Source organism: Amblyraja radiata, chromosome 16 (assembly GCF_010909765.2).
Source record: "Amblyraja radiata isolate CabotCenter1 chromosome 16, sAmbRad1.1.pri, whole genome shotgun sequence".
In the NCBI taxonomy this organism is placed as follows: domain Eukaryota; kingdom Metazoa; phylum Chordata; class Chondrichthyes; order Rajiformes; family Rajidae; genus Amblyraja; species Amblyraja radiata.
The window spans coordinates 51,158,211-51,180,789 of NC_045971.1; the positions used below are offsets into that span (position 1 = coordinate 51,158,211).

The 22,579-nt window shown below is 46.9% G+C and overlaps 1 protein-coding gene, 1 long non-coding RNA gene and 1 pseudogene across 2 annotated transcripts in view; 2 read left to right on the top strand and 1 right to left on the bottom strand.

The window, feature by feature from the left end:
- Positions 1 to 22,579, top strand: part of LOC116982309 — a 999,615-nt pseudogene that overhangs the window by 819,514 nt on the left and 157,522 nt on the right.
- Positions 1 to 22,579, top strand: part of LOC116982210 (complement C3-like) — a 146,745-nt gene that overhangs the window by 99,587 nt on the left and 24,579 nt on the right. The window contains exons 32-37 of the mRNA XM_033035505.1: positions 396 to 486; positions 2,454 to 2,505; positions 9,463 to 9,550; positions 10,313 to 10,402; positions 21,018 to 21,123; positions 21,534 to 21,623. Of these exons, the coding sequence (XP_032891396.1) occupies positions 396 to 486; positions 2,454 to 2,505; positions 9,463 to 9,550; positions 10,313 to 10,402; positions 21,018 to 21,123; positions 21,534 to 21,623 (517 nt within the window). The remainder of the gene's footprint in view (positions 1 to 395; positions 487 to 2,453; positions 2,506 to 9,462; positions 9,551 to 10,312; positions 10,403 to 21,017; positions 21,124 to 21,533; positions 21,624 to 22,579) is intronic.
- On the bottom strand, positions 19,396 to 22,393 carry LOC116982225. The gene is made up of 2 exons (XR_004414406.1): positions 22,358 to 22,393; positions 19,396 to 19,476 (listed from the first exon to the last, which is right to left on the bottom strand). It is a non-coding gene; the product is annotated as an uncharacterized LOC116982225 (long non-coding RNA).

Below are 22,579 nucleotides of genomic sequence, written 5' to 3' on the forward strand. Positions count from 1 at the left end.
CTCCCTCTCTCTCTCCCCACACTCTCTCTCTCCTCTCTCTCTCCCTCCACCCCCTCCCTCTCTCTCTCTCTCTCTCTCTCTCTCTTTCTCTCTCTCTCTCTCTCTCTCTCTCTCCCACCCACTCTTTTTTCCCCTCTCCCTCACTTGGTCTAGTATATATATATGTGTGTGTGTGTGTGTGTGTGTGTGTGTGTGTGTGTGTGTGTGTGTGTGTGTGTGTGTGTGTGTGTGTGTGTGTGTGTGTGTGTGTGTGTGTGTGTGTGTGTGTGTGTGTGTGTGTGTGTGTGTGTGTGTGCTTGTGAATATGTGTGTTTATATATATACTGAACTCTTGTTTATTATATTGGTCTCTTGACATTTGACAGGTAACCTCTAACTTTATTTCTATTATATAGGTTATGGGAACTTATTATGCATTGTTGCCCAAGGATGAAAAGGAATGTAAGAATTTCAATTTGAACATAACTGTTGAAAATGTTGAGAAAGGTGAGCAGTTCACTGGGAGCTATATTTCTCAATAATTAGCTGCTCTTTACTAGTTGGTCCACAGCAAACGCTGAAAAACAAGTTAAAAAAACAAGAATCATAGTTGAAATGCTTGGATTGTCAAGAAAAGTTATATAAGATCTCACCATATCCTTTTTACTCTATAACCATCTCTACTCTATCTTGCTTGTGATTCCCCCATTTCTCTCTCTCCTAGCTTCATAACTATTCGTCTGTCTGTCCCTCTACATGTCTGTAAGTCAACCAGGGTCTTGATGACCCCCAAAAAACTGTTAACTTAGTAGCAGGAAATACCAGCCTTGATTTTATTTCAGGAGCGTGATGGCGTAAGACACTAATATGTACCAGCAGTGAGCCTGTAATTGAAACATAGAAACATAGAAAATAGCTGCATGAGTAGGCCATTCGGCCCTTCGAGCCTGCACCGCCATTCAATATGATCATGGCTGATCATCCAACTCAGTATCCTGTAGCTGCCTTCTCTCCATACCCCGTGATCGCTTTAGCCACAAGGGCCACTTCTAACTCCCTCTTAAATATAGCCAATGAACTGGCCTCAACTACCTTCTGTGGCAGGGAATTCCACAGATTCACCACTCTCTGTGTGAAAAATGTTTTCCTCATCTCGGTCCTAAAATATTGCCCCCTTATCATTAAACTGTGACCCCTTGTTCTCGACTTCCCCAACATCGGGAACAATCTTCCGGCATCTAGCCTGTCCAACCCCTTAAGAATTATGTAAGTTTCTATAAGATCCCCCCTCAATCTTCTAAATTCTAGCGAGTACAAGCCGAGTCTATCCAGTCTTTCTTCATATGAAAGTCCTGACATCCCACTAATCAGTCTGTCGAACCTTCTCTGTACTCCCTCTATGGCAATAGTTTGCCAATCTTCCATTGAAGGGTCATTTTTATTTCAGATTATTTGTGGTATTAGACTTTGTCGCGGTTAAGACTTATCTTCATGCATGTCACTTTAAATACTGCAAGGTTTTTCCAAGGAGATTAACATTGCAGGAAAGTTGATATCAAGCAGGAGTAATGATGGAGATGATCAAAATTGGAAGTAAAGATGGGAATGAAGTTGAGAAAAATTATGTTGCTATCATCAGTGGTGGGGTCTGGATTTGGCTGCCTCAAAAAATGGTAAATGGAGAAAATATTGCCACTTTTTTTTAAATAGCTGGTCGACCATTTAAGCCCTAAACATCTGAGAAATGTGATTAATCTTGTATGCTTAAAGTGGATGCAAAAAGCCAAATGGCCTCTTTCTGTTGTAAATTTATTCAAGCCAATGCATGAAGCTTCAGGATGTTTTTAAAGTTGGAATAGTTCGAGCAGGGCATAGGATCAGGAAAGGAATGCCAGTGTCAGACTTGTTATGATGAGCATCTGGGCTCCAGGAATTGTCTCATTTTTCATTATATCAATTCCACATCTCAAATAATTTTGCAGATATTGAAATAGGTTGAAAAGGTTGAATTGACAGTCACTCTGTCCAGATGGCTATTACATTACAGCAGCTACTTTGTCTTTAAACTTTAGGGATACAGAGTGGAAATGGGCCCATCGGTCCACTGAATCCATGCAGACCAGTGATCAGCTTGTACTACCCTACACACTGGGGATAATTACAATTTTCCGAAGCCTATTAACCCCTACAACCCGGTACATCTTTGGAGCGCAGGAGGAAACAGGAGCACTCGGGGGAAACCCATGCAGTCACAGGGAGAACGTACAAACTCCATACAGCCAGCACCTATAGGCAGGATCGAATCAGAGTCACTGGCGCTGTAAGGCAGCAACTCTACCGCTGCACCACCGTGCCGCCTATAATGCTTCAGAAAGTAGATCTAATGACACATTACACTTATTTATGTTAGAGTTACAATTAGGAATTGAACTATATTTGATTACAGTAATTTACCTTGTTTTGCATATTTCTAGTTAATCGACCTAATGATGCTCTAAATTCGCTCCTGCTAAAAATCTGCGCACGGTAAGTAGTTCAGATCGTAATGAGCTTGATGTTTGTGATGTGTAATCAAGCAGGAATTTTGATTTAGAGAAACTATTAGAAACATTAGCTATCTCAAGATTCCAATTTGCCCCTCAAGCCTGTTCCATTACTCAGGCAGATCATAATTAATCTGTGATCTGATTCAATGTCCTTGTCTTCTTCAAATCTATCTGTGACCTCAGTTAACAAAAAAACAATTCACAAATTTTAAACTATTGACGAAACATTGTTTGTTATTTGTAGAAGCAAGTTCCAAACAATTGAAAATGCATTAGATTTCTCTTTCTGAGTTCGAACAAGTGTTTTTCCATGAACACCAAACTGAATTTCCCACAAAGAAAAATACCAACCCTAAAAGTGTCAGTATGGTTTACATCCAGCCACAAAGCCAAAAACAGGTCTTGTGCATGGAATCTCTCTCATTTCAGTGCCAATCCCTTCTTTGCTCTGCTGCAGTCAGATGACATCAACCATTATGAGCATGTCCCTGACACACAGCAGCAACACACATTCTAACTACATGGAGGTGGCAAGGAAAAGGAATAGTAAGATTAAACGAGAACTTACCAGTTTGAAGTTTGATCTTTATTTTATGAGGAGTTACGTGAAGAAGCCCCGCCAGTCCGCATGCGTGTCAATCTTCAAAGCAGCGGTGTGAAATCACAGATAACAGCAGTCGAAGTAACATAGTAAGACTTAGAAAAGACTAGAACTACCAGATGAACTTTGCAATTATGCTGGCCGGGAGCGGAGGGCACATAATCGCTCACCGTAACTCCTCATAAAATAAAGATCAAGCTTCAAACTGGTAAGTTCTCGTTTAGTCTTACTATTTTACTTCGGAGTCACGTGAGTGATTCCGTGAAGATTTCAAAGCTCTGTGATTTAATGCCGTGAGAAGCGAGTCTCCACAACCACAGCTGCTTCATTGACAGATGAGGGAAACATTCATAATGAAATAGTAACTCCACTCATTCGAGAGTAACTAACCACTGAACCCAAGTAGAGTTGGCAAATACCCCTGGTCTGGCCATAAGTTATTATGAATTTTTCAGAAGTTCGTTCGCCCTTCCTGCATTCACCAGGATGTGGTCCAGCGGAATGTACATAACCCTTGCTGCTGATATTGTAGCAGCCCTGGTGGAGTGAGACTTGAAAATATATCAGTATCTACTCCTGTATGAGCCAAGCCCTGTTTCAATCACCTTGGGATGATCCAACCCAATACCCTTTTAAAAGTTTATTGTATTATCAACATTGCTAGTTCCGAGCCTCTAAGCTCTTCGTGAACTTGACGTATTGTTATATATGTGGGACCATAACCGAAGTTTCATGAGGAATGCCATGAAACTAGTTTGAGATTTCATGTCTACTCTGCTTAACCAATCATTAAAACATAATATTATTTGCAGATGTAACCATCCTATCCAGTCACAGTATGTAGTGGCTGAACCCGATGGCTGAGACCAGCACCATGGGGATAACTGCCTTATGAGAGCCGAGTCAACTAAGGATGTAGCTGGAGCCCCCTGGTGAAAATAGTATTAATACCACATCAATATCCCATACTGTCCTGTGCTTGTCCTGGGAGAACCTGTGTGAAAAATATCCTTTATAACTCAATATTAGAGGGTGAAACCCGCCAGAGTGGGTCCCTATTGCTGCAGCAAATAAGATGGGAAAGCACGTTGGGCACTGTTAATGGTCCTATAACTTAATTTTTTGTCAAAGACCTATTTGAAACAAACTCCAAGCCGTCAGTTTTCTGTGCCGTATTAGATGTGACTTAGGTATTTAAACAAACACTTCCAATCTCCTGAAGAGGAAATGGAATGCTCTCCTTTCTTGGTGCCATCCCTGCATTTGCAGCGAGCACATACATGAATTGGTCTGACAATCCGAGTCGCAGGAACGGTCCACTCATAATCAATGTCAATAATTGATTCATCATGCAGAGGCTGGTTTCCCGATCCACAGGCTAAACCAGCAAGTTTTATGTAACGAAAAACTGTAAAATTGTGTTTAATTATTCCCAACAAAGCGGGAAGCATAGCATTTCAATCAGACAGAACGACAACCTAGAGCGGGACCTTGCTGACTTATTGCAAGACCCGACTAATGAGGCAAAATGAAGGGAGACAAACATAACTTATTTCTCCTGTAGCGAGTGTATTTTTTGCCTATGTTATCTCTCATATTTTGCAACCAGTAAATGCGACTCGAAACAAACATATCAATTCCATCGAGCCATAATTTCAATAAATGCTTTGTGATCCAACACCCATTTTGTGTTGGCATTGATTGTACGTGATGATATTCCAACGTATATTAGGTAAATTATTACAGGATATTCTATCTTGATTGCACTCGTGTGCCTAACATACGCCACCACAATAATGTATCAACTTGACGTTGAACATGCAGATTATGCATATTCACTCAATAATCCTTTAACCTATAGAATGCACTTAGTGTCTATAGGTTGTTTATATCAAGAACTGAATAATTGTTAATTGATGCAAGTCTCCTCTGCCTTTGAACTAGATGGCATTCATAATGTTCCACCTTAGAGCCCCATCAGTTATAATATAACTGAAATTTTACAGATCAGATTACTGGAGCAACGCCGAATACTGTTCGTCTACCATAATGACCTTGGTAGCTTCAGCTGGTGAAAGCATAAGGTCTGTCTCAAGACCTACATGGCATTTGAGATTACCACTCTGCACAGCTGAATTCCAGCCACTATATTGTCCAATTATACTTATAGGCTGTGGGCCGAGGAGCTTTATTCTGCAGTTTCGTGACCCAAGTCACCAAACTACATTAAATGTTCACATATTGTGTAAAAAAATCATATAAATCACCCCTGAAACTCGTCATGAACAAGACTTGTACATTTTTATTAAATTGAGAAAAACCGGAATTTTTTTGTGTGGTTTTAGTCCAATCAAAGCACGTTTAACATCGAGTTGTCTGCCAGTTGGCCAATCACGCGCTTTGCTTCAGGCTAGCACACAAAATGGCTGAGGGGGCTTCACAGTTGCTTGTTTTACTGTAGATTCCGATTTGTTGTACTGTGGAATAAATGTCGTGGAAAGTTGCATCAGGTAATTGAATTTAGTGAGAAAAGCATTAAAAAGGCTGAAGAAAGTGCTGCTAAGTGGATGGAAGTGGAAGAAAGCCTTGAAAGCAAAGTCGCTGCTGAAGTGCTCCAACACAAAGATTAAGACAGCCAGGAATCAACTCTAACTGAAAGGCAAGATCTAAAGTCTGAATTTATGAAAATCTATCTGTATGGATTTTAATTAATTTAATTGCATCCTTTTATAATGTGAATAAATTCATTCAATCATTCATTCATTCATGAAGTTGAGGCCCTAAACTATATTTATCCATAACACAGTCAATTAAACATTGTCACTGATGCCAGCCTGTTGTAGAGTAATAAGTCTTTAACAGCTAATCTCGGAGCTGCCTGCGATAACTTACCGGGAAAAAGTGCTCCGATCGCGGGGAGCGGTACTCGCGGTATAGTGAAGCCGCGGTCTCAATTAATAAGCGGCCGATTCGCGAACGCGGAGCCGCGGTACAACTCCGCGGGCGGGGGGGGGGAGGCTGTACAAAGTGCCGTCTGTAGCGGGCGTCTTCAGGCACCGATAACGGGAGAAAAACGGAGGGATATTGATCGCAGTTTATATGCGTCCATTGCAGTGAGAAATGGTTGATGTTTCTGTAGAAATGAATTGGTGATATGTGAACTTGAACTAGTTTTTCTATGGTAGTAACCTATTGGTATTCTCATTAACATTCTTCTTGGTTTCTTGGTCCTCCAAAATATTCCAAATTGAATTTAAACTGGAGGTGGAATTTTATTAAGATCAATTAACATTATTTATTAACAATTATTAATTCATTTATTAATTAACAAAATGCATTAACTTTAAGAATAGGTTGAAATTTTATGAATTGACGTCCATGCAGACTTAATGACTATGAGATTTTTTTTCTGTAGCCTCTTGAAATAACTTATCAATTGTAGTAAATTACAGTGTAAGTCTCGTTGACATTAAATAGAGTTTGACACTTTATGAATGGAAGCCCATGCAGACCTAGGTACTATGAGATGTTTATTTCTCTAGCTATTCTGCACCCTCTTCTCCTGCACTTGAACTTGAAGTCTTATCTATGGCAGTAAATTACAGTGTAAGGCTCGTTGACATTAAGAAGAGATTGACATTTTATGAATTGAAGTCCATGCAGACCGAAGTAATATGAGATTATTTTTCTGCAGCTTCTGCCCCTCCACTCTTTAGAGCCTGTCCACACAAAATATGATTACATTCATATTTACAGGTTACAGACATATATATGTTGGGACGACAGATGGCGCAATGGGCTAAGTGTTCGGCTGGCAACCGGAAGGTAGCTGGTTCGAATCCCGCTTGGAGTGCATACTGTCGTTGTGTCCTTGGGCAAGACACTTCACCAACCTTTGCCTGTGTGTGTCCTTGGGCAAGACACTTCACCCACCTTTGCCTGTGTGTGTGGATGTAATTATGTGAAGCACTTTGGGGTCAATGCAAGTTGACTAAAAATGTGCTATATAAATAAAGAAATTTAATTTAATTTTTAATATATAGTTTAAATGGACTGCAATACGGAAATAGGCTGCCCATGATGTAATACGGGCATTGGCCACTAGATGACGCATTTTTTCCCGGTCTCATTTTCTAATTAGTTTAATTAATTAATGTGCAACGTTTGGCAATGACGAGTTATGACTTCCTTCTCAATTATATTTCATCTAAATCTGTGGAAAATGTCATGTAGTTTGGTGACTTGGGTCACGAAAACTGATTTCTAGACACATTTTTGATGCTCGGCCCACAGCCTATTAATGACTTGTAGGCTGTTTTATCACAACAAGATTGTTCGAGGCTCCTATTAATTCCAATCTCTTACATTGGAGCGGATTCGCAGGCTAATTAATAGTTAAGAGTAATCCCAATAATGAATAAATCTAATTGTTGTAAGAGAAAGTTCAGCGGTTTATTTTAATGTCACCCCTGAAGCGTTTTTTATTTCCGACATTTAATAGCATGAGGGGAACTCTAGACCCTTCCGGGTATTTTCCACCTTCGTTTGCGAGGATTCCCTTGTATCCATACGCATTTATTCCAGGACGTTCCACAGACATGCTTTTAGAATTTTGAAGTTGGTTACAGTGACTACTGGTACTCTCTTTCATAGAGGGAGGGTTTCTAGACAGCCATGACCAGGTGCTGCAACCAGAGTTTGCTGGAGCATATCCTGCTGGAGCTGTGCTTAACATCCTTACTTGACTTTATGCCTTGGTGTATGCTTTCCAATAGGAACATAGAAACATAGAAAATAGGTGCAGGAGTAGGCCATTCGGCTCTTCGAGCCTGCACCGCCATTCAATATGATCATGGCTGATCATCCCTCAGTACCTCAATACCTCCAACCTCAGAGTCAGCCTCTACCTCAGGATAGAAAGCTCCTTTTGCTGGAGCATATTATGCTGGAGCTGCGCTCAAACAGCCTTGCTTGGCTTTATGCCTTGGGGTATGCTTTTCCAATACCTCCAAACTCAGGATATAAAGCCTCTTTAACTGGAGCATATCATGCTGGAGCTGCACTCAAACAACCTTTTTTGGTTTATGCCGAGGTATGTTTTCCAATACCTCCAGTCTCAGGATATATAAAGCTCCTTACCTGGAGCATGTCATGCTGGAGCTGCGCTCAAACAGCCTTTCTTGGCTATGAAGCTCCTCCTGGAGCCTGTCGTGATGGAGCATTCCTTCTATCAGGTGCTCCATCTTACCAGACGTCCACAGACGTCGTTTTTATTGGGAGGTTTATCCTCCTTGCCCGATTCACGGGCTTGTTTTTGTGTGGCCGGTACCTCGCCAGTGCGGATGACGTAATACACGCATGCGGACTGGCGGGGCTTCTTCACGGAATCACTCACGTGACTCCGAAGTAAAATTCAGCTTTTACCTTCAGATAAAGAGAAATGTCATCAGGGTCAGTAAGTTACACTACTTCTGTGAGACTACACATGCCAGGACAGTGGGTTATATGCCGGTGTTGTTGGAGAAAAAGATGGTATTTAATTTAGTCTAGTGTCCCGTGTATGGAGGTACAGTGAAAAATGTTTTGATTGTGTGCTTTTCAGTCAGCGGAAAGACACGACATGATTACAATCAAGCTATCCAGAATGTACAGATACAGGATAAAGAGAATAGCGTTTAGTGTCAGATAATGTCCAGTAGAGTCTGATTAAAGATAGTCCAAGGGTCTCCAATGTAGATGGTAGGTCAGGACCGCTCTCTAGCTGTTGATAGAGTGGTTCATAAAGTTTGCGATAGGATGGTTCATTTGCGTGATAACAGCTGGGACGATGGTGAGGGACAAGTTGTAGGGGACATGCCGAACATCCTAAGGCTTCTAAGATGGTATGGTTTCTTGGCCATTGACCTTTGGATGGGAGTAAAGGGTTATATAACTACAATATCCACTGATCCCATTGACAGGAGGATGAGAACCTCTCTAAGTCTGAGAACCTCCACGCATTGTACAAATTGAAGTCAACGTTACAGATTATGAGGGTAGTCTCCACCACGATTGAGTAAATTCACAGAATGGAACAGTGCCGAATGATTGATTTATTTTGAAAATAATTTGTAAACAAAATTTCACAAGATATATCAGAGCAATCTGTGCAACACTGGGAGTTTTCTGCTGAGTCCTTTACGTAATATGCTACTAATTAAGACGTACTCATCACTGGAAGTGTTCTTGCTGAGAGTGTCTATACTGGAAGCACCTTCATTTGGCTCTCTGCTTTCTCTTGTTGTTAAGTCCCGAGATCTGTCTTGTTACTAATCTATTTTAATTTGTATTTTACAGCTACCTTGGAGCAACAAACACCTCAATGGGTATTTTAGATATTTCCATGTTAACTGGATTCACTCCAGATTTCTCTGATCTGAATCAGGTATGTGGTGTTTTAATTCATTAAGAACGACTTCAATTTATATTGAGGAAATGTTCTTGTATCTGCAAGGATATAAAAGGGATGTGTTCTAATGATTTTGAGACATTCGACATGGGCAATAACCATAACCTAACAACTGTAAACCATGTCTGCATATTATTCTGGATTAGAAAAATACACAAAGTGCGGGAGCAATTCAGTGGGTCAGGCAGCATCTCCGATGAACATGAATAGGTGACGTTTTGGGTTGGGTCCCTAACGGTTACTCCTGCACTTTTTGTTTATTGTTTTGTAAACCAGTATCTGGAGTTCCTTGTTTTTAATACTCCAGGTATCTTGATTGATTGAACAATGTCATCTCAGTTTAAATCAAACAATGCACACAGTGAATCGGGTCAGGGAGAACCTTTCACTGAAATATTAATTTGGAAGAGATGTTCAAAGAATTTGAAGCAAAATGTTTATCTACTGATTCTCACCCACTGCTGCGAACCTTGTCCCCCTCAATTTCACCACACTGGTATTTTTCCCACCCTTCAGTTCAATTGCTACTCCCAATTCAAGTTGAATCCAAACTAATTGTACTCCCTTTCCTCGGAGCCTTTTGCTCAGCTGCCTCCTGAACTCTGCTACTACCACCAAGTGGGTTTGAGACTTTTAAAACACATAATGGATTTATATTTACATCAGATTGCCATTTTCTCATTGAACTTTTCTTTTTACAAACCATGCATTAAAACAAATATTCTATCATCCTTCCAGCTTAAAGGTGGAATTGAGAAGTATATTTCAAGATTTGAGGTAGACAAGGCATTGTCTACAGCAGGATCACTGATCATTTATTTAGAAAAGGTAAGAGATTATTATATTTTGATAATTATGAGAAAAGGACCTCCCAACGAGCTTTATTATTTAATTGGAATGTTCTGCTGACACACTTTGTGCTTAGAACGCTCCCTCAATTATTATGCGCGTTTTCTCTTTATGTGGTGTGGGAATCCTGATCATAATCAGGAAATAGCGTTAGGTCTTCAATCAGATCTTCCATGAGGGCTTTCATTGCTCGGTTTAACACCTTGCCTGAAAAAGCAGCGCACTCTACGATGACAGCACTTCCTCAGAACTCGAGTCTTTAGGGATGCTCTTCAGCCTGGCTCTTCAGCCTCTGGTTTCAAGGTGAAAAATGAAATGTTACCCACAGAGGCACAATTAAAGCTGGTTTTCTTGATTGGTTTAAGCCATACAAAAGGCCTTGAACAATAAATAACAAGTTCCTGGTATTGGTTTATTATTATTACGGGTATTAAGATAGTGTGTGCTATAGGGGGGTTGCACGTAAGGTCACTGGGTGATAGGACTTGACGCACGGAGCCGCTCAATCCATCTGGAGGACATCCGTAACTTCCGGTATATGTTATTAATGCAAGAAACGCGTACTTTCCTATCTGTTAAAAAACGCCAACATGTTGAATTTTTGCGCTGAAAAAAATTGTGGAAGTCGGGGTAAGTGTGAGACACATGTACCCAACTTTAGAATTCCAAAAGTGAAGCGAAATGAAGGTAAAGAGAAGCGAGAGCTGAAGGGATATCAACAGCTAAAGTGCTTGGTAAACATTGGCTGTGCAGATAACGGAATTGAAAATATTGGGAATTATCGCGTTTGCTCACTGCATTTCATCAACAGTAAGGCATTATTTGTGTTTTTTCTTGATTCCTTTGGTATCTAAAAAGTCTCAGAAGTGATTAATCTGGCTGTAAATTTTTCTTCAGATGCGTTTTCATTTTGTATGTAAAAACCCACATGGGCGATTTAAAATGTTTACAGCAAGACGGGGTGAGAGGGGGAGTGGTGAGGAAAGGAAGAGGGGGGGGGAAGGGAGGGGGGAGAGTGAAGAGGGTTAACATAACTTGCAGTGTTTGCAAAAACAGTGCACAGCAGGCTGCGCTTTGAAACTCTGCGCAGATGGCCGCGAGGTGTAGAGCCATTGTGACGTCATCAGCTCGTTAGATTTTTAAAAATATCTCAGATTTGTGAACAATTTGAATAATTAAACAATTTTCAGATTAAGCGATGGGGGGGGAAATGGGGAGAGGGGGGGGCGATGGGGGGGGAGATGGGGGGGGGAATGGGGAGATGGGGGGGATGGGGAGAGGGGGGGGGGGATGGGGGGATAGGGGAGATGGGAGATGGGCGGTGGGGAAAGAGGGGGGGGGAATTGGGAGAGAGGGGGGGGCGTAGGGGACAGGGGGGAGTGGGAGGGGGGGGATGGGAGGGGGGGGTATGGGGAGAGGGGGGGGGATGGGGAGATGGGGGGGAGTGGGGGAGTGGGAGTGGGGAGAGGGGGGAATGGGGACAAAGAGAGGTGGAATGGGGAGAGGGGGGGGATGGGGGGGGCGTGGGGAATGGGGAGATGGGGGAAATGGGGAGGGTAGGCAGTTTCTAAGGCAAGGGGAGGGGGGGCGGGAGGGGGGGAGGGGGTGGAAGTGGGAGAGGGGGGGAGAGGGGGGGAGGGGGAGAGGGGGGGAGGGGGAGGGGGGGGAGGGGGAGAGGGGGGGGGAGGGGAGGAGGGGGGGATGGGGGGGGGGGGATGGGGAGAGGGGGGGGGGAGAGGGGGGATGGGGAGAGGGGGGGATGGGGAGAGGGGGGATGGGAGGGGGGAGATGGGGAGAGGGGGGGAGGGGAGAGGGGGGGGGATGGGGAGATGGGGGAAAGGGGAGAGGGGGGGGGGGAAAGGGGGGGAGGGGGAGAGGGGGGGGGGGGGGGAAGGGGGGAGTGGGTGGAATGGGGGAGAGGGGGGGGGGGGGGAGGGGGAAAAGGGAGAGGGGGGAGTGGGGGAGAGGGGGGAGGGGGAGAGGGGGGAGGGGGGAAGGGGAGAGGGAGGGGAGAAGAGGGGGGAAGGGGGAGAAGGGGGAAAATGGGAGGAGGGGGAGAGGGGGGATATGGGGAGAGGGGGAAAGGGGGAGGAGAGGGGGGAGGGGGGAGAGGGGGGGGGGAATGTGGGAAGGGGGGAAATGGGGAGAGGGGGGGGAAAGGGGGGGGGGAGGAGGGGAGAGAGGGGGAGGGGGAGAGGGGGGAGTGGGGAGAGGGGGAGAAATGGGGAGGGGGGAGGGGGAGAGGGGGGACAGGGGGAGAGGGGGGGGGGGGGGAGAGGGGGGAGGGGGAGAGGGGGGGGAATGGGGAGAGGGGATAAATAGGGAGAGGGGGAGGGGGAGAGGAGGGGGGGAGAAAGGAAAAGGGGGGAAGGAGGAGGGGAGGGGAGAGAGGGGGGAGGGGAAAAGAGGGGGGAGGGGTAGAGAGGGGGGAAGGGGAGAGAGGGGGAAGGGGAGAGAGGCGGGGCGGGGAGAGAGGTGGAAAGGGGGAGGGGGAGAGAGGAAAAGGGGAGAAGGAAAGGGGGATGGGGAGAGAGGGGGAGGGGAAAGAGGGGGGAGGGGTAGAGAGGGGGGAAGGGGAGAGAGGGGGAAGGGAGAGAGGGGGAAGGGGAGAGAGGCGGGGAGGGGAGAGAGGTGGAAAGGGGGAGGGGGAGAGAGGAAAAGGGGGGTAGAGAGGGGGGAAGGGGAGAGAGGGGGGAAGGGGAGAGAGGCGGGGGAAGGGGAGAGAGGCGGGGAGGGGAGAGAGGTGGAAAAGGGTAGGGGGAGAGAGGAAAAGGGGGAAGGAAGGGGGGAGATGGGGGGAGGAGGAGGGAAGGGGGAGTGGGGGGGAGGGGAGAGGGGGGAAGGGGAGAGGGTGGGAGGAGGAAGGGGGGGAGAGGGGGGAAGGGGGGGAGGGGGGGAAGGGGGAGAGAGGAGGGAAGGGGAGAGAGGAGGGAATGGGGAGAGAGATGGGGAAGGGGGGAGAGAGGGGGAATGGGGAGAGAGGGGGAAAGGGGGAGAGAGAGGGGGAAAGGGGGAGGGAAAGGGGGGGAGGGGCGGGGTGGGTAGGAGGGGGGAGAGGAGAAGGAGGGAAGGAAGGGGGGAGGAAGTGGAGATGGGAGGGAGGGGGAGTGGGGGAGGGGAGGGCGGTTAGCTGCTGGAGGAAGGAGCCGGGGCAGGGAGCGTGACTTCACTCGCTGAGCGTGGAACATAGCACAGCAGGCCGCGAGGAGAAAGTTCTTCAAAAGCAAGCGTGACAGACGATCGGGGGAGACGGAGATGATGGCGTCCCCTGTGACGGGCCCGACGGCGCCTTTTCAACTGCGCTTGTCTGCGGCGGCGGTATTAGGGGAGAGGGGGAGGGGAAGGAAAGTGTGAGAGTGAGGGAGGGAGAGAGAGAGAGGGGGGGGGATAGAGAGAGAGAGGAGAGGGGGAGAGAGAGGAGAGAGAACGAGGGGGAGGGGGAGAGAGGGAGGGAGAGAGTGGGGAGACGGGGAGGTGGAGGTTTAATAGTAAGATGATATGATAGATGAGTGCAATTAAGCTATATTACAAGTACAACACTAGCGCAAAGTGAAAAATAATCAAAGTGAAGGATATATTGTTACAGCTACTGAGAAAAGGAACAAGGGTCATACAAAAGGACAAAGAACAAGGACAAATGACATTTATTGTCACATCCACCAGTTGGTGTAGTGAAATTTGAGTTGCCATTGCAGCACACAAATAAAAATAAACACAACATTATAGAATTTAACATTAAACATAAAAAACAACCCCCCACAGCGGAATCAACATTTCGCACTGTGAGGGAAGGCAGCGAAGTTCAGTCACATCCTCTATGTTCACACGTGGGGCCTATTGAGGCCTTCGCAGTCGCCACTACGGTGCCTGATGCTTCAGGCCCACTCGCCGGGATGATGGTACAGGTACTCCGGCATCGGAAGAACGCGCTCAGCGGTTTGGAATTCCGAAACAGCCGCTTCCTACCGGAGACCGCAGCTCCCGAAGTCCGTAGGCGGAGCTCCAACACTGGCGATCTCGATGAAAGATCCCAGGCTCCGTGGTGTTTAAAGTCAGCGCCTCCGCGGCTGGAAGTTCCGCAGACCACAGCTCCACGATGTTCAAGTCGGCACTCCAGAGCTCCACACAAGTCATCGCCCTGCTCCACTATGCTGCCTCAGTGCTCAAGCTACGGCTCGCAGCGCTGGCCGACTCCGGCAGGAAAGGCCGCGCCAATTCGAATGGTAGGTCATCCGGAGGGGGCAAAGGTGCGGCTCAGAGGAGAAATGCATCCTCGCCCAGGTAGGAATTGGAAAAAACGCGCCCCCCCCCCCATTTCCCACATAAAAAGACTAAGGCCTCCAGAACAAAACTTTTTAACAAACTAAAAATAAGAAAAAGGGTGAAGAACGAACAGCTGCAGGTGAGGCTGCCACACAATACGGCGCCACCACTCGACACTCATAATGAGGTAGGTTGTGAGATCAGTAATAAAAACGTAGCTGTGAGAGGTCAGTTGTGAACAGGCTGTTCCTAAAACTACCTGCTTTCAAGTTTTTATTTAACGTCTATCCAATGGAAAAAGAGAGAAGAGATAATAACCAGAGTGTAGGTGGTCCTTGATTATGTTGCATTATTTACCGAGATAGCACGAAGTGTAGATGAAGTAAATGGAGTGGAAGGTACACAAAAATGCTGGAGGCACTCAGCTGGGTGCAGCAGCATCTATGGAGCGAATGAAATAGGCGACGTTTCGGGCCGAAACCATTCTTCAGACGGGTGGGGGGAGAAGGAAGGAAAAAGGGAGGAGGAGGGGCCCGAGGGCGGGGGGATGGGAGGAGACAGCTCGAGGGTTAAGGAAGGGGAGGAGACAGCAAGGGTTAGCAACATTGGGAGAATTCAACGTTCATGCCATCCGGACGCAAGCAACCCAGGCGGAATATGAGGTGCTGTTCCACCAATTTCCGGTGTCACTCACTCTGGCAATGGAGGAGACCCATGACAGAGAGGTCGGATTGGGAATGGGAGGGGGAGTTGAAGTGCTGAGCCTGAGTTCAGGTAGGTTATTGCGGACTGAGCGGAGGTGTTCGGCGAAACGATACGCCCAACCTCCGCTTAGTCTCCCCGATGTAAATCAGCTGACATCTAGAGCAGCGGATGCAGTAGATGAGATTGGAGGAGATACAGGTGAACCTTGGTCGCACCTGGAACGACTGCTTGGGTCCTTGAATGGAGTCGAGGGGGGAGGAGAAGGGATAGGTGTTGCATTTCTTGCGGTTGCAACGGAAAGTGCCCGGGGAGGGGGTGGTATGGGAGGGAAGGGAAGAATGGACAAGGGAGTTGCGGAGGGAGCGGTCTTTGCGGAAGGCAGATATAGGGGGAGATGTGAAGATGTGGCGAGTGGTGGGGTCACGTTGGAGGCGGCGGAAATGGCGGAGGATTATGTGTTGTATTTGCCGGCTGGCGGGGTGAAAGGTGAGGACTAGGGGGACTCTGCCCTTGTTGCGAGTGCGGGGATGGGGAGAGAGAGCAGTGTTGCGGGGTATGGATGAGACCCTGGTGCGAGCCTCATCTATGGTGGCGGAGGGGAATCCCCGTTCCCTGAAGAACGAGGACATTTCCGATGCCCTGGTATGGAACGTCTCATCCTAGGAACAGATGCGGCGTAGTCGGAGGAATTGGAAGTAGGGGATGGAGTCTTTACAGGGGGCAGGGTGGGAAGACGTGTAGTCCAGATAGCCATGTGAGTCAGTTGGTTTGTAGTGTATGTCGGTCAGAAGTCTGTCCCCTGCGATGGAGATGGTGAGGTCAAGGAATGGTAGGGAAGTGTCGGAAATGGTCCAGGTGTATTGGAGTGCCGGATGGAAGTTGGTGGTGAAGTGGGTGAAGTCAGTCAGTTGTGTGTGGATGCAGGAGGTGGCCCCAAAGCTGTCGTCAATGTAACGGAGGTAGAGGTCGGGGATGGGGCCCTGGTACGTATTGAACAAGGATTGTTCAACGTACCCGACAAAGAGGCAGGCGTAGCTGGGGCCCATGCGTGTGCCCATAGCTACGCCTTGTGTTTGGAGGAAATGGGAGGAGTCAAACGTAAAGTTGTTGAGGGTGAGGACCAACTCCGCTAGGCGGAGGAGAGTGTCAGTGGCCGGGTATAGGTTGCTCCTCTGGTCGAGGAAGAACCGGAGGGCTTTGAGGCCATCCTGGTGGGGGATGGATGTGTAGAGTGACTGGACGACAGATGGCGCAGTGGGCTAAGTGTTCGGCTGGCGACCGGAAGGTAGCCGGTTCGAATCCCGCTCGGAGTGCATACTGTCGTTGTATCCTTGGGCAAGACACTTCACCCACCTTTGCCTGTGTGTGAATGTGTGTGAATGTGTGTGAGTGACTGGTGGTGGTCGGAAGGGCCGTAGGCGCAGATTAGCAGCCACGCTTCCGTCAGTCTGCCCCAGGGCAGCTGTGGCTACAGAAGTAGCTTACCACCACCGAATGTGACTGAGGAGTGAATGAATAATGCGATGTAAAGCGCCTTGAGTATCTAGAAAGGCGCTATATAAATCCCATCCATCATTATTATTATTGGACATCCATGGTGAAGATGAGGGGGTGAGGGCCTGGAGAGTGGAATGCGTGGAGGCGGCGGAGAGTGTCTGATGTGTCTAAAACATAGATGGGAAGGGATTTGACCAAGGGGGATATTATGGAGTCAAGGTATGTGGAGATGAGTTCGGTGGGGCACGAACAGGCAGAGACAATGGGTCTGCCGGGAGAGCCGGGTTTGTGGATTTTGGGGAGAAGGTAAAAACGGGCCGTGCGGGGCTGGGGAACGATGAGGTTGGAAGCTTGGTCGGGCAGGGCGTGGGAATTGATGAAGTCGGTGATGGTGCTAGATATGGTGGCCTGGTGCTCGTCAGTGGGGTCATGGTCCAAGGGAAAGTAGGAGGAGGTGTCCGAGAGTTGGCGCGTGGCCTCAGCTTTGTAGAGATCGACGCGCCAGACTACCATGGCACCTCCCTTGTCGGCTGGTTTGATAACCCGATCTGGGTTTTTGTAGAGTGATTCAATGGCAGTGCGTTCAGGGGGGGGGGGGGGATTGGAGTGAGACAGGGGAGTGGAGAAGTTGAGGCGTTTGACGTCGCGGCGGCAGTTCTGGATAAATAGTTCCAGAGCCGGGACAATACGAGGGGGTTCCACGAGGAGGGGGTGCATTGGAGACGGGAAAAGGGGTCATCATTGGGGGGCGAGGACTCCTTCCCATGGAAGTGCGCTGTGAGGAGGAGACGACGGTAGAAGCGCTCCAAGTCATGGTGGGCGCGGAACTCATTGAGATGGGGCGGAGGGGGACAAAGGTAAGACCTCTGCTGAGGACAGACCGTTCGGTGTGGGCGAGGGGGAGGTCGGGGGGGATGGTGAACACCCGGCAGGGATGGGGGTTGGGGCCAGAGGAAGGCAGGTGGGTGGACTGGGGACGGGGCGATGTGTGTGGGGGGGGGGGTTGTGGGTGTTGGAGGGGTGGTGGGTGGTCAGGGGGTGGGGGGGGGTGAGAGGGCTGTAATGTGGGTGGGGAAGAGCGGTGGTGACATTGTTGGAGGGGGGTGGGGAGAGTCAGTGGAACAGCCACTGAGGTTAGCAAGGCTGGGCAGACGGGCACTAGGACCCAGTGGAGTTAAGCCCAGGAGAGAGGGAGTGAGCAGCGTGGAGGCTCCAGTCCCAGTGCAGAGTCCAGGCTCCAGGTAAGGCGACGGCTGTGGGTTGTTGGTGGGGAGTGGAGTGGCGCGGGTCAAGGGTCACCGGGCCCGATGGTCGGAGTCCAGTGGCAGTTGAGTCGGGGTCGGGTAGGTCGGGTCCGGCGGCGGTGTTAGGCGGGCCCAGTGCAGCGGCGATTTTCAGTGGGCCCCGTGTTGGGTAGGTCGGGTCCGGCGGCCATGTTGGGTAGGTCGGGTCCGGCGGCGATGTTAGGCGATGTCGGGTAGGCCCGGTGCGGCGATGAGGCTGGGCAGTCCAGGGGGGCGGCAAGGGTCGGCGGCGGCATCGATGTGGAGGTCGGTGAAGGCGGCGTCCTGGTGAGTAATGAAGTCGCTTCTCGTGGCAAATATGGCATCGCGGGACGGGCAGGCGATGCAGGCCGGAGTTGGGACCCGGAGCCTGCTGGTGTCGCGGGGCGTCGGGAGCGGCCTGGAGGCGGGGTAATTTAAGGTCCTTGGTGGAGTTGAGGTAGGCCTTAATTTCCTATCAATGGAGGGGATGCTGGTTTGCCTGATGGGCCACATACATAACTCTCTGCAATTTCTTGTGGCCTTGGGCAGAGCAGTTGCCAAACCAAGTTGTGATGCATCGTGATAACGGGGTTTTCTGTGCCTCTGTGGGAATTGGTAAGAATAGTTGGAGCCATACCAAATGTCATTATTACTTGAAGGAAGAAGAACTGTGCTATGCTTTCCTGGCCATCGTGCAAATGTGTTAAAAGCTGCAGCAGCACCACTCAAAAGGCTGAAACGGCTGCAAAACAAGAAGCTGCTATAAAAGGACATAACGTGCTGGTGTAACTCTGCAGGTCGGCAGCATTTTTGGAGTAGGTGACGTTTAACCTGTATATACTAGTTCTATGTTTTCCCACCTTCTCATCCCAAATTCCCGGGCAATTTACAGAAACCAAATAACCTACAAACCAGCATGTGTTTGGGATGTGGGAGGAAATTCAACACAGAAAGCACCCGAGGATCAAACTCAGGTTTTGATGCTGTGATCAGTAGCTCTGCACAGACAGTACCCTATTACTGGAGTCATTCAAAATCAAAGCTCATTTGTAACTGATAATACTTAGAACCTCTCAAAGTTTAGATGTCTGCTTCACATGTGGTCCTCGGAGTTTATTAAGCTGATAGAAATATAGAAAATAGGTGCAGGAGTAGGTCATTCGGCCCTTCGAGCCTGCACCGCCATTCAATATGATCATGGTTGAACCTGAATCCAAAATCAGTACCCCGTTCGTGCTTTTTCCTATATCCCGTGATTCCGTTAGTCCCAAGACCTAAATCTACTCTCTCTTGGAAAAAATCCAGTGAATTGGCCTCCACTGCCTTCTGCAGCAGAGAATTGCACATATACATAACTCTCTGGGTGAAAACGTTTTTCCTCATTTCAGTCAGGGGGCCTACCCTTTATTCTTATACTGTGGCCCCCTGATTCTGGACTTCCCCAACATTGGGAACATTTTTCCTGCATCTAGCTCATCCAATCCCTTAAGAATGTTATATGTTTCTATCAGATCCTCTCTCATCCTTCTAAATTCCCGTGAATGCAAGCCCAGTTGACCCATTCTTTCATATGTCAGTCCCGCCATCCCGGGAATTAACCTGGTGAACCTACGCTACACTACCTCAATAGCAATAATGTCCTTCCTCAAATTAAGCGACTAAAACTGCACACAATAATCCAGGTGCGGTCTCACCAGGCAATGAATTTGAGTTTAGGAGCAAGGAGGTCCTACTGCAGCTGTACAGAGCCCTGGTGAGACCGCACCTGGAGTATTGTGTGCAGTTTTGGTCGCTTAATTTGAGGATGGACATATAAAATTGACTTTCTTCCCTGTCTCCTGGAACTGCATACTTATTTACAGTACTCTTGAAGATACTCCTCATAAATAAGTTATGGTTTATAACAACAGATATAATTTTCTGATTGGTGATATCTAGGAGTAGATTACTGCTGCCAGTAAACTTCGCATTTGTTTCATGTCTCGCTCACCCACAGAATAAGAACGGGGTGATTATAATCATCTGATTTAGTTTAGTTTACAGCGCAGAAATAAGCCCTTGTGCCCACTGGGACTGCACAGACCAGTGATCCCCGCACTCTAACGTTATCCTACACACTAGCGACAATTTATATGTATACCAAGCCAAAACTGTACGTCTTTAGAATGTGGGAGGAACCCAAAGAGCTCGAAGAAAACTCACGCAGGTCATGGGGAGAACGTACAAAGTCCGTACAAACAGCGCCCATAATCAGCATTGAACCCAGGTCTAAGACAGTAGTGCTATCGTACGCCACCGTGCCTTCTTAATTGTTTCCCATCCCCTCCTAACCTTTATTGCTCTTGTATAGATGAGGGTCCATTACTGCATTTCTGGTGAGAGATTTGGGTGCTCAGGATGGGGTTTAAGATGTGGCAGTGATGGAGCACAGGAGTGGGGTGTAATGTTTTACCACGCCATTAATTCAAAGTTTAAATAATCAATCTAATCTGCTTCAAGTGTGTGTATAGTCACTTTGCTCAATAGAATATTTTCCAGTGATTATAGTGGCATCAAGACATAGCTATCAAGGCATAGTTACCAAGAAAGCACAATGTGCAACTTGAAGGGAAATACAGGTATGTAGCCAGTGGTGTTCTCGTGCATCTGCTGCCTTTATATTTCCTATGTATAAAATCACATGTTTAGGATGTACTGTCAAGGATGCTGAGCCATTGAGGATCATTTGGAACACTACAGCCATAACGCATCAGTGCTGGAGGGAATATGTATTTAGGATACTGCATGGATTTCCGAACAATTCGTAGCTAATCAGGAACTGATCAACCGTGTTCTGACACATGAATCATAACATTGTCTCGCAGGTGTCAAATCTCGAAGAGAGCTGCGTTGCATTTAAAGTGCACCAATTCTACAACGTTGGACTCATTCAACCAGCTGCTGTCAAGATATATTCATATTATGATACAAGTGAGCACTCAGAAGGATGTCTTATTAATTTAATTTGATTTCTTTAGGGGGTAGAAACAATAAAAAAACAAAATAAATTTGTTAACAATGGATTGGGAAATAAAATATATTGTATATAGTAGCTTTCCTCCAAAAAAGAACCAATGTTAAATTGTTGCGAGACATCAAAAGATTTGCAAATTAAGGGTAAAATTTCAATACAACGCATTGCACATTTATTAACATTAATCTATCTAACATAAGTAAATGCTCAGCAAGGATTTGAATTTATTCATTAATAAAATTAGTTTTGGGGGGTTTTCTGATCAAGAGAGAATTTTTATACACATGTTTGAGTTGATACAAAACTGAAGATATTTTCCAGAAATCAGAACTTTGTTGTAGTCACATAGTTTTTCCTCTTTTTACAGCAAAGAATTGCACTAAATTTTACAATGTCCCCGAACACAGTGGTATGCTAAGTAAAATATGCGTAGATGATGTGTGCAGATGTGCTGAAGGTAAGATAGATTCTCTGTTTATTTGCTGCTCTATCCTATTATTTCACAAATTGCAGAATCAAATTCTGATCCAATGAATTGCCTACACGCAAAGGAAAATATACAATTACTTTGCATAATTGTTCCAGTTAAAAAATTGCTGGAAGTCCAGTCTAATCATTTTCAGTAAGCGTCTGTAGCTGAAGGGATCTCAGATGCAAAACAAAATGCCTGAAGGAGCAATCAAAGCAAGTTACCCTGCAGTCAAAGAGAAATCTACTTGGCAAGTGGCTCATTCATATCCTGTCCAATGTTGTCAAAGACCATACATTTCTTAAAATCTGAATTACTAGTAAACAATTTAAAAACCTAAATTAAAAATAAACCTGAAAAACAAGATGACTTAACACAACTTAATACAGGGCGGCACAGTGACGCAGTGGTAGAGTTGCTGCCTTATAGCGATTGCAGCAGCAGAGACCCGGGTTCGATCCTGACTATGGGCGTTGTCTGCAAGGAGATTCTACGTTCTCTCCGTGACCTGTGTGAGTTTTAGAAACATAGAAACATAGAAAATAGGTGCAGGAGTAGGCCATTCGGCCCTTCGAGCCTGCACCGCCATTCAATATGATCATGGCTGATCATCCAACTCAGTATCCTGTACCTGCCTTCTCTCCATACTGCCTGATCCCTTTAGCCACAAGTGCCACATCTAACTCCCTCTTAAATATAGCCAACGAACTGGCCTCAACTACCTTCTGTGGCAGAGAATTCCAGAGATTCACCACTCTGTGCCTGGATCTTTGGTTTTCGCCTGGATCTTTGGTTTCTTCCCACACTCCAAAGACGTACAGGTTTGTAAGTTAATTGGCTTGGTGTAAATTTAAAAAATAAATTGTTCCTAGTGTGTGTAGGACTATATTAATGTGCGAGGATCACTGGTCGGCGCGGACTAGGCAGGCTGAAGGACCAGTTTC